At 37.0% G+C, this 12,318-nt stretch overlaps 1 protein-coding gene across 6 annotated transcripts in view; it reads left to right on the top strand.

The window, feature by feature from the left end:
* TRIP12 (thyroid hormone receptor interactor 12) overlaps nucleotides 1-5,413 on the top strand; it is an 82,099-nt gene extending 76,686 nt beyond the window's left edge. For all 6 annotated transcript variants that reach the window (XM_074912713.1, XM_074912712.1, XM_074912710.1 and 3 more), the window contains 4 exons: nucleotides 753-866; nucleotides 2,624-2,718; nucleotides 2,906-3,009; nucleotides 4,027-5,413. In XM_074912713.1, coding sequence (XP_074768814.1) covers nucleotides 753-866; nucleotides 2,624-2,718; nucleotides 2,906-3,009; nucleotides 4,027-4,223 — 510 coding nt within the window. In that variant the 3' untranslated portion in view covers nucleotides 4,224-5,413. The remainder of the gene's footprint in view (nucleotides 1-752; nucleotides 867-2,623; nucleotides 2,719-2,905; nucleotides 3,010-4,026) is intronic.
* The last annotated feature ends 6,905 nt before the right edge of the window (nucleotides 5,414-12,318 follow it).

The following is a 12,318-nucleotide window of genomic DNA, read 5'->3' as shown; positions in this document are numbered from 1 at the left end:
CAGTAACATGATACTATTTCTCTTTTTTCCATGTATTCTTACAGTATTAAGATACTTAATATAGTTTTTAAAAGTAACTTTAGTCTTCTTGCTATATGTTAGAAAAGGATCCATATGTTTCCATGGAGGAAACTAATACAATACTGCCAATGATGCCCTAAGGATTTCTGTTTCAGTTGCTGAAATTTAAATGGATCTGAGTGTACAGAGAGAACATCTAGGTTTGGCTTCTAAAAATATCTAATAAATATTTAGGTTTGTTTTAAAATATTTTGTTACATAGGTTCAGTTTAACCAGCAAATGTGAATTTGGTCTATTAACCTTGTTTTCTAAAAAATAAAGACAAATAAGTTGCTTAAATTCTGCATGACTTGCACACTTAGGGTATTCTAAATAGGGGGTTGTTTGAACTCCAAATGACTTTTGCTAATTTGCAATGACAGACCACATAATAACGTTATAAAGAGAAACCAAATAAATTCTGTGTCTGTTGCATTGCAGCAGCACTGCGCTTATACACATGCAGTGTTAGGAGCTTATGAGTTAAGGCAGAATGAGGCAATGCTGTAGAGAAGCTCTGAATCAAAGTTCAAACTGCCACAACTACAGTGAGCATATGACTAGGCTACTGTAAAGGTTTTTTTCTGCAGCTGTGGTCTTTTGTACAGTAGTGATTTTTTGATTCTTCCTTTGTTCAAATGACTTTCTCTTTTCCTTATTTTTTAAATTTTTTTTTTTCTCTTCCCTGCAGTTGGTTATTTTTTGGGCACTAAATGAAGGTGTTGCCAGACAGTTTGACTCATTCAGAGATGGATTTGAATCGGTCTTCCCCCTCAGTCATCTTCAGTACTTCTATCCTGAGGAGGTTGGTAAACGTGTTTTTACTGATGCTTTTACAACTTTATAGCTATATATTTTGGATAGTGAACCTGGGTGTGCACTGTATGCAGTGCATTTGTGACAGTCTGACATTACATTTTTGATGCATGTTAGGAAAACTTAATGTCCTTTAAATTGTATACTTAAATGTTAAAGATTTCTATGTTCAGTGGTCATTTATTTGATGCTTTCATTATGAACAGCTCCATTTTCTTTAAAATTGAGTGTATCTAGCTTTTCTGAAAAGTGCTTAAATTTATATATGCAGGCTCTCTATACTGGTATGGGTACTTTAATTCCTTGTATTGCAGTACCTCTTAGTAGCTGTAGATATAGATGTGGATGCTACCTGTATGTTATATTAAAAAAAAAAATCATCAGCTCTTTAACAAAGCTTTAAACGGTACGAGAAGATTCAGATGAAGGGGCAAAGAATAACAGTGGTTGGTCTTGCCTTGTTCTCACCACGCACCATATCAATTTCCTTGTAAAATTCTTACACTTTTAAGTGGACTGAATTGAGACACAGTTATGGGTGTCTGGATCAGAAGAGAATGTTTTATTACTCTGCATTTAAGGAGTTTATTTGAAGACTGTACTTCAAAGGGTTTGTTTACCTTCATAAACTTAAACCTTTGACTTAATGAAGAAATGTTAAGCATGCTCTGAAGCACTGTGTTAACTAAACATTTGCGTTACTCTTCTGTAACTGCTTATAGTGATTCTTTATGTCTCTCCATTGGTACTACTTTCAGAGTACCAGCACCTTTTTATCTGCAACAAATATAAGGCTAGTAAAAATGCCAGATTACTCTAGTTTCTCCAGTGCTTTACCCAAACTTCTCCACTTTGTGGTATGTGTGATGCTGTTCTTCTGTCTTGTCATTGTTTGGCGTGGTTTGATGCTTGCTTCTGCTTGGAAATGTTGAAATACAGATAGTAGTCTATTGTTAATCTACTAATATAGTTGATCAAAATTAAGCCATAGGCATAGTGTTATCTCTTCCTTGAATAGAATATACGTGTGTGATCTTATGTTCTGTTGCTGATAGCTATCCAGCCATTTGAACCTTTTTACAAACCATTCATAAATGATTATAAAGAGCTTGTAACTTTTTCTTGTTCACGAACAGAACAGCGAGGTGTGTTAAACGTCTTGTTTTACTGAGACTGGGGCTTTACAACCCCTCGTGTATCCTAGAAGGGCATCTGGAGAAGCCTTTAATGTTTTGACTGTAGCCTACGATGTCTGCTTGCCTAACTGCATAGAAGGAACAAACAAAATAATTGAAGTACAAAACTGCTGTCTGACAGATCCATCTCCAATGATTGATTTTCTTTTTCTTTCAAAGACAAGCTTAAAGTTCCAAAAGCAAGTGCAAACACTGTTCTTCCCATTCCCTTAGATTTCTATAAAAATTGTGAGATTTCCAAAACATTAAGGTGTTTTTCATTCTCCAGTGTAAATTGCTTATTAGGACTGTCTCTGTTCTAAGAGATAACATTCATCATCTCATGTGGTAGTGGGTTGTATGCAAAGGCAGATTCAGCAAATGAGGCTGTCACTGGCATGAAGCTATTGCATTCAAAGAATTTGGGAGGATTGCTTGGCGTGACTGAGGTGGTTTTGCAGCAAGCCATTCCAGAAAGTAGAATGCTGTAGTAGTAGTCAGAACAGAGAGTACTAATTCTGTCTCAAGTTCTAAGGAGGAAACCTTACTTCCTTGTTTTTTAATTTTATAGTTGGAGCAGCTCTTGTGCGGCAGTAAAACAGACACTTGGGATGCAAAGACTTTAATGGAATGTTGTAGGCCAGATCATGGTTATACACATGACAGGTAATGTGGTCTTGTTAAAACAAATATTAGCACCAGAAGATGTTTTTAAATAATCTTGATAAACTTTTATTGAAGGTAAAGGAATTACATGAACTTACTAGAAGATATGCACTGAATACAAATCTGATGCAGTTATTTTAACTATAAACAAAATAATAATGTCTTTTTCTTTTTTTCCTCTCTGTAGTCGAGCAGTGAAGTATCTCTTTGAAATTCTCAGTAGTTTTGATAGTGAGCAACAAAGACTGTTTCTCCAGTTTGTGACGGGTAGCCCCAGACTGCCTGTAGGAGGTAGGTTTTGTTTATTACATATTGCTATATATGAAATCCATGTTATTAATGCATTTCAGAATAAGTGGATTATTTCAGTATAGGAAAAAACGAGCTAACTGGTTTAGTGGTTCATGCTTGTCTGACATTTATAGTTTCAGAAATGGCTGGGTACACCTCAGGTAGAATTCTCATAAATTTTCTGGTCATATGACACATAATTGACCCTCTTCAAGTTTGTGTTACCAGATAACCTGTCAGAGGGCAAAAAATAGTTCAAAATTTAAAGAAAACTCAAACCCCTTAATACTATATTTCTTGGGTAGAGGTGCGTTAAGTTATGACAACATTGCTACCTGGAAACAATCTCTTTTTTTGAAAGGAAACAATACTAGCATAGTGATGAAATTTAATTTCTCCCCCTTTTGAATTTCAGAATTTAGATGAGAAGCAATGAGGAAAACTGACGAATTTGCTGTCTTTGCTAGGGACCATTGTAGAATACACATTTTACCATATTCTCAGCTGAACTTTTGCAAGTAAAAACATAATTTATGCATCTATTCCATTACTTACGTTCCTCGGGGTGGTGGAAAGAATTGATTTTAAAAAAAAGAAGTTTAGAGCTCTTTTGCGGAGAGATGATGCAACCAGGAGTGAGGGTTAGGAGTATAAAAACCTTAGCTGGAGTAAAAAAATAAATAAGGTACCACAGTCATAAATAATTTCTGAGTATCTTTGAAAATGTGATTGGAATAGGTTTTTACACATACGGAACACAGAATTAAAAGTAGATGTCTAGCTTATTTATTAATTTTTTTTTAAATTCATCTTGGGAAACTAATCTGCAGACATGATTTTAGATGGGTTTTTTTTAGCTTGCTGTATGGCCTTATAAAGCCGTAGACTAAACTTCTGAAAATGGAGATTAAGTAGTCAGTTACGAATGCATGCTTCTGTCACTGTTAGATGTCCACAGTGTTAACTGAGGGTTTACAGGAGCAACCTTATTCTGAATGTCTTTATTCTCATTAATAGGCTTTCGAAGTTTGAATCCTCCGTTGACAATTGTACGCAAGACATTTGAGTCTACAGAGAATCCAGATGATTTCTTACCCTCAGTAATGACTTGTGTGAACTATCTCAAATTGCCGGACTATTCAACTATTGAGATAATGCGTGAAAAACTCTTGATAGCTGCGAGAGAAGGGCAGCAGTCATTCCATCTTTCCTGATCACAATGAAAAATGCAATGTCTGCCTGTTACAGCAAAAGAGAAACTCATGATTCTTTTCTAAATATATCACCTGAGTCAAGGAAACGTGTTACGCCTTCTTGTTGTAGAAAAACGGCTTGCAGATTATAAACAAAGACACTTGGTTGATATTCATTAAAGGCCCCTATGGACTTAAAGTGATCAGGCCCTAAAAGTTGTTGTGACAAGGTTTCTTTAGCAAGTTCTTGTTTAAATTATCATTTATTTGATGAGTGAAGTTTTTAACTTGCTTTGCTGTGTGAAATTTAAAAAGGGATGTTTTTCCAGGCTGGAACAATAAATGTCGCTGTGCAGTTTAATACTGGGCTGTGTGTATCCATCTAGCTAAGTCTGAAGTTTTTCCTCCAAAGACAACTTTTGTACATAAGTACAGAAATTAAAATACACCATGTATTTGACGAATCTAGTTTAGTAGACTAGTTCTGTGTACCCTCACCTGCCTCTAATTTTACCCATCCTCATGTATTGTCTGATGTGCAATTCACTTGGTTCTTTTTGTGTGCAACATTCAACAATTGTTATGTTTTGGTTAGCATGGGCATTTAACTGCTCCATGCCTCTTTCTCTGATTAAGATAATTTAAATTTTACTGAAATCAAATATATATTGTCAATATAATTCAGCCTTTGTAACTAAGTAGAACCTTCCTTATAGCATAGTTTTACTGTAGTGGTAGGATATAATGGCGACAGTCTTTACCAGTCAACGCTCTAGAGCTGTTTACACAGGATGCAGGCAACAAAAGCCTCTTATTAGAGGCGAGGAAGAATTACTTCTTTCATGTAGTTGAAGTCCAACAGCTTGGGCTGGCCAGTGTGTATTGTGGTAAGGCCAGAGCATTTCGAATTGATGTAAAGTTTTTTAAAAGATTAATTAGTTGTTTCATTCCCTGTTTGAGTAAACAGTTTTCTTGTTCTTGATCTAAGTTCCTGGTTACTTTTGTAGTTTTTTTTCTTTTTTTTTTTTTTCCCCCCTCCCCCAGTGCTAGCTTGGAACAAACAGTTCAGCCTTTGTCTTTTGACACAGATAAAGCACCTGTAAGCAATGCTCTGTCCAACTGTTTTATGTGCTGATTTCTCAAATCTGCAATAATTTACTTCATCAGGTTAATGTTTTTACCTGAATATAAATAAAAAAGTTTGCTTCACCTTTTTGTTTATAGTTTTGTACTGTATGCATAAAGTTCAATTGTGTAAATTACTGTAATGCAAGTAAATCATCCTAAATCTACTTGGCTAACAGCCTGCAACTTATGGATGATTTACTACTAAAACAAGACCTTTTAAGACCTCCAACTTAGAGGGAAATTTTTTCCTTTCTATGGGTTCAAAAAACAGGCAATTACAAATATTCCTGAGATGTACCTGCTATGTAGTTCATCTCTATGAAAATGTGATAGTTAATTACTTTTATTCAACTTTGAGAAATCAAAATTCATTTCAGTGCTTAGTAATTGTTAAGTTCTGGCTAATCAGGCTAGTATTTCCCCTAAACTAACAAGTTTTCTTTTATCTAGCTGAAGAACTTGTACTTCCAGAATATGTAATGGACATTCTTCCAGTGAACATTCACAGAATTACATGTGGTTGCTCATACCAGTGCCACTGAAATGTAATGCAAATCTGTCATGAGCTTGAGTAGAATGTGAAATCCTTGCACAAAGAACCTGATAACTGAACAGTTTCTACTACCGTATTAAAACTGAAAGAAGGCGCTTCACACTGTACATATAATAATGGTAGTGCACAGTGCGGCATAGTTTTCATAAAACTTCAAGGCAGTGTTTAAACTATGGACTGGTGTTTAAATTGTTCTGATAACTTGATCAAACTGAGCACAAAAGAGTGTTTATAGTGTGTGGATAGCAATTTGTTCATTTTTTTAAGGTTCTATATTTTAAAAAAACTGACTTGTGTAAAAAAAAAAAAAGAAAAAAGCTAATATTTTGTATTAAAATATCATGTGTATTGATATTTTTTTACCATGTTGTCTCCCTCTAGAATCTGGCTTTCATTGATTTTGAGGAGCTTTTAGATTTGATATGTAGCCATTGTGTAACTGTTTCAGTGGGAAAAAATGTACCTGTGGTGATTGATGATTTTTTTTTTTTTTTTTGTGCTGGCTCTCATTTTCAGCACAGACTAAGGATGTAGTTGGCTTGAAAAGTGGATGAACCCTTGGGTGACACCTTTTTTTTTCTACCTAGGGCAGCTTTTAGTGTATTAGAAAAGCAATCTGGTTTAAAAGGTAAAGGTAGTAAATGATAAGAGTAAATCAAAGCATAACAGTTTGCATGACTGCAATATTTTCCTACAAATGGAAATGTAGTACCTAAGAGTAGTTGAGAACAACTGGAGGGGTGGGGCAAGATGTTGGGGATTCCTCCTTTTCAGGAATTTTTGGATTAAGGGAAAAGCTCACTAAAGTCAATCATAGGTGTGTGTAGATGCCTGTTGAGGACTATGTAGCCCTCAGAAGATGTTTTAGTACTGAACTTCCTTGTATACCTTTATAAGGTATAATAAAAGGTACAAAAATAATTCTTATTTTTGACAATAGAGGCCTTAACATGGTAAGTTCAACTGGTTTTAGAGAACACCAGCCATCAGTTACTATTTTGGATGAGTTTCATGTCCTAAATTAACAAGAGCAGCAAAAAATCATTCATGGAAAAAAGTGCCGTCTGAGCACTGATAGCTGCTACTGAACTTGTGCAGTGGTTGGTTTGGTTTTTTAGATATTTGCTTCATATGGAAACCTTTTGTGTATGGAACACCTAAGTAGTGTCACATCTGACACGAATTAGTAAGTTGTAGTGCTTCTTTACTTCATATTCTGTAGGTAGATGTACAGGAATTAATTCCAAGCATGTGTAAAAATTCCCATGCCCATTGCCAAACTTAATCAAATATTCAAATTTTCATATGCAGATTACTTCTGTTATTGAATTGCCTAGCTTCTTCCTTCTTTCCCCTCAACATTATCTTTGGCTTTTTTCTATCTTCTTTCCCTTACTGAGCTCTCTGGGTGGTGGGGTGCCTAAGGGTAGGGACAGATGAAATTCCAAGTGTCTGTGTCACTTGAGCCCTCTTTTCTGGCCGTTGCTGGAGGTAGGTCTGTCATCCACAGAGGTTCTGGGCCCTGTCCCACCTGTTTTCAGCAACCTGTCTTCAAGTGAGTAATAGCAGCTCCCATCATTTCAGAAGCCTGTACTGCTGCAGAGGGCTTTCCAGTAGGAAAATAAGTATTCTACTTCAGGGATAAGGCCTTGTTTTTAATGTGAATGTGCCTCCCCCAAGCCAAAAATGCTTTTCTATAGCTAAAGCTGTTGGCAGAATGGGGGGAAAAAAAAAAAAAAAAAAAAAAAAGCAAGCGCTTTGCTGAGACAGATTAGACAGATTAGAATAAAGTTTGTAAGGGTGGCAAAATCTTACTGGCAGTTGAGCCTTTTCAGGAATTGTCCTGTCTTTCTTGTACTTTACTTTCCTAGGCTCTTCATGGCTTGAGCTGGAAAACCTCTATGCCACTATGCCATGTGCTATCTTTATGTGATCTTGCAGGAATTTCACAGCTCTATGCTCTCAACTTGTATTTCTCCCATTGCGTTGTGTTTTTAATGGCTTTTCTCAGATGGGTGTTGTTGGCTGTTCCAAGGGTAGGAGTAGTCACTCCTCCCCAGTGCACAAGCATAGGCTGTACAGTCACATGCATTTTAGTAGAGCATTAGGAACAAACTGGGAGCAACAGGAAACAAATTTCATAGCTCTGCTGCTTGTGACAGTGAATGGCTCAAGGAGTAACTGCTTCAGGGGACTGGAGTAAAAGATACCTTTAGAGGAATACTATGTCCTTGTATTCTGGTACTGAAATGTGCATGTATTGATGGGACATCGAGCTGCTTTGGGGGGCATGGAGGAGGGACAGGTGTGGGTGTTTACTTTGTTGCATGTGTCTGCAGAGTCATGAAGTCTTGGACCATGAACAGGAGAACTGAGTGGAGGGAGAACATTGAGGATACATCTAGTATTTTCAAAGCACTAGATTAAAGGTCCTCAGAGCCTTAGCAAGCAACTTCTAGAAACCTGATTCAAAGAGGAGACACCACCCTGCCCCCCCCCCCCCCCCCCCCCCCCCCCCCCCCCCACCAAACCAACCCCCAACAAACCACCCTGAAAACTATAATAGGAGAGATTAAAGTGTGCCCCTCCCACCCCCACCCCCCCCCCAAAAAAAAAAAGGGGGTGGGGTGAAATTCCTAATGCTTGGCATCTTTCTGCAGCTAAAGGAAACTGTCCAGTTCAAGCTGTAACAGCATGTTAGGGTAAAGCAACGTGTGTGGTGGGTTGTTTCTTTTTTTTTGGTTTGTTTTCTGGTCCTGTCTGTCTCCATCTTGTTCCCCCTCCTCCCCTTTAGTATTAGGCTGAGGCTGTTGATAAGACCCCATCAAAGGTAGGTAAGCCTGGGAGAAATTGTTATGAGACAGCAACCACCCTGTCCTGTCTGCAAACAGGAAAAGGTGAAAGGAAGAGGTTTCTCTTTGTAAAGGTAAGCTTAAACACAATATATTCTTACATACTGAAAGCCAAGGCAGTTTGATGCTATGGAGATACTTAAAAGTAATGCAATAATCCCATCTCAATAGCTGTTTCTCAAATGTACAACTGAGAGCAAGGCAGAGAGAAAAGATGAGATTTCATAAGCTATATGTAGAGCACTCCTGGCCGTTACCTGCTTTTAACTGTCCTGGATGGTGTGTTCCTACAGGAAGGGAAAATAATTTTTTTTAGATTCTTGCTATAGTATGGAAAACTACGACAACAAATTAGCAGCAGAAACTGTTGTAAATAGCTAACTGTATTCAACATTTTTGTGGTATTTAAGTCAGGAGCTAAACATTACAGACTCCTGCTTCATCATTTTGCATGTCCTTCTGTTCCTTGATTCCCCTCTATTCCTATGGCTTCTTGTGGCTGTTTCATATGGTAGATGAGGTTAAATGTTGTGTTTAATATAATTTGTGATAGCATCAGGGTACATTTTATAGATCTTTGGAAGGAAAACCTATGCTTAACTGATGCTTTGTAGTGAGCTAGTGAAATGGGTCATAGGACTAGAAACAGAATTTAGTGTTACTGTGTCTGTTTTAGGAGGCCCCTGGGCTACAGATGTTGGGAAACAATATTTAGGGCAAATATCATGTATGTGGCTTTACTCTTCAGCTGCTATGCCAAGTATTTTAGGCTAAATATAGGCCTGGTCTGGCTGCAGCTCTTCTGTTCTTAAGATTTGTATGCAGAAGCCTCTTTGGCAGACAGGCAATGCAAGCAGTGATCCAGAAATAGTTTGCCAATCTAGGAGGTAGCACTTTATTTCCCAGCCTCTTCCAACCTTTTTTCACAGACTGTTATTTCTATGTATCGAAACTATTGAGACATTGGCTAAACAATGAAAATTTCCTACCCAATTAGTTTTTTCCTTAAGCCGGTGTTTCCCATAGTCTGTGCTATGCTTCTCAAACACATGGCAGAATGTAATCTTTATGCCTTTGCTTTGTAGCTTGGTGTGCTTAATTTACCAAAAGTGTTGATGTTGCTAATCATTCAGAAGGGTTTCCCATGGTTTTGGTTATTTCTTTGGTATACAAAGGAGTAAGCCTTGTTCTGGGACACTGGAAGTATAAATGCTACTCAAAAAAGGGAAAGAAAAAAAGTAGATTTAAAATGGTTATCAAACAGCAACATCCCACCTTTAGTAACACTGAATTCTAAAACTGGTAATTTCCAATTTATGGCCAGCAGTATCAGCTACTTCTGCTACACCAGAAATTAGAGTCAAAGGAAGAAACTGACTGGAGAGGAGCTCTGCTGAAAAGGGCCGGACAGGTCAGCAGTGTGCCCTGGCAGTAAGGGAAGGCACAGCAGCCCACCTGACATTAACAGGAGCACAGCTGGTAGATCACGGGAAAGGATTATTCCCCTTTGCTTCACGTTCCCAGAGGAGAGATTGTGCAGTCTCTGTGGGTTTTTCAAGACCCAACTGGATAAATCTGTTTGTTTTTTACTGAAACATGTTGCAATTAAAATTAGTTATCTTTAGAATTTAAAAACAAAACTGCATGCAGGCGTTTACTAATGACTGAGAATCAAAAAAAACTGATATGCATCTTAAACAGTCTTGCATTGTTTTGTGCTACATCAGTCCTATCAATTTAAATAAGTTCAATGCGAGAAATTGATATGCAGAGAGAAAGGTTTTCCAAATTTTCAGATAAAATGAATAGAAGGGACAAGGGTCTTTGTTGCAGCTGCAGATCTTGAGTAATCCTCAGAGGACACTGCTTCAACTGACTGAAAATTACAGGCCCTAATTACTTCTACTTTTCTTAAAAGGGTTTCAACTTTCAAAAGTTTTTCTGGCATCTTATTTCTGTTTTTAATATTAAGTGGCCTTTACCTGTGTTCAGAAGCTGCTGTGTCTGTATGTTCATCTCTGTCCCAGCAGGTAGCCAGTCATTTCCAGTTTCTTCCAGGTTGCACAGTTAACATGATTTGACAGCAATTATGGAGAGATGCCATAACCATATACAGGACTTTCTATGGGTATTAACCAAAAATAACATCTAGAAAACTGCCTAAAACTTGAAAGACTGGGTAGAATTAATGTGAAATACAAAAGACAGGGAAAAGTTATACTCCCATCCTATATGTGGAATTTGAAAAATGAATACCGATAGGTGAGTGACCCCAGCAGTGCTGTGTATGTCCATGGTAATGCTCAAGATGTTTGTGATCAGATTATATAATTAACCTTCTGGTTTACTGTGCTCTTGCAAATTTTTAGTAATTTGTAGCAAAATACATTTTCTACCAAAACCTCATCGTGCAGTTTACAAACAGATTAACTTAGCTTTGATCCTATGAAATGGATGAGCAAAAGAACAGAATAAGATGCTGTTTGATGTCAGATGCCCATCTTTCTGAGACTATTGTACACTCCAGCTGTCAATAAAATTTTATATTGTGTTTGACAATTGTGGGATGCCTGATTTTGAGTTGATACAGATCGTGTATGTCTGTAAGAGCATAAACATGAAAAGGTGTATCAATAAGCTTTTAATTAGTTGAGATCAAGTAGGATTTCACTTTGTGTATCAATTATTTAGGTAGAGGTATTTATGGATTTACCAAGCCATCTTTGTTAATGCAGTTTTGTAGAAAACCATTTGTTTTGTGAATGACAGTGAAAAAACAATGATGGGAGTTGAAGCTAGAAAGACAGCATGTTATAGGAGGAATATACATGCTTCATGAGCTAAACAAAATTGGCACTGTAACTTGGCAGATATCTGCCTCTTCTCTAGCAGCATTGTTCTTTTAGATATGATATTTACCTATTTCAAAAGTAAGAGTATATGTACAAGAGAAGTTGAATTAGGTAGAGTGGACAGCTTTACCACAAATTTTTCAACTTGAATGTGGAAGCAGTATTAGCAATAAAATAGGGGGAGACTGTGCAGTACCAACTTTAACTAGACATTACTTCTGTCTTCTGTTATTGTTGTCATTGTTGCTACATGCATTATATGCTATGATTACTGTCCCCATTCTTGGTTTCCTGTTTTTCTGTCAAAGCTTATTTTTCAGTAATCTTGCACTCGAACACATTCAGCTGCTACCTTCATAATAATGACTTAAAGGTTTTATCCTTCTGTGCTGGAGCAGACTATTTCTGACCGAATTCCAGTCTTGATGTAACACCACTGATGTCCAGATGGTTAATATCTGTAAGTCCAAATGAGGCTTTTAATCATTCTTCTAAGAGCTTTACTTTTTTTTTTTTTTTAATACAACCATCCTCCCTGTTAGTCTGGGGTCAAAAATAGATTCTTGCATCCATACTGCATTTGGATGTGCTGATGCTTTCTGCTTAACGGGTCTTCTCCTATCCACATACATATTTTCAGTGGATATATCCCTTATGTAACTGGCATTTTTGTTTAGGTTTTCATTTTTTAACTAGTAAAGACAACTTTGCTTATTTCCATTCAAGGGACA

This window comes from Athene noctua, chromosome 8 (assembly GCF_965140245.1).
Source record: "Athene noctua chromosome 8, bAthNoc1.hap1.1, whole genome shotgun sequence".
Taxonomy (NCBI): domain Eukaryota; kingdom Metazoa; phylum Chordata; class Aves; order Strigiformes; family Strigidae; genus Athene; species Athene noctua.
This window is presented reverse-complemented; position numbering and strand designations above follow the sequence as displayed.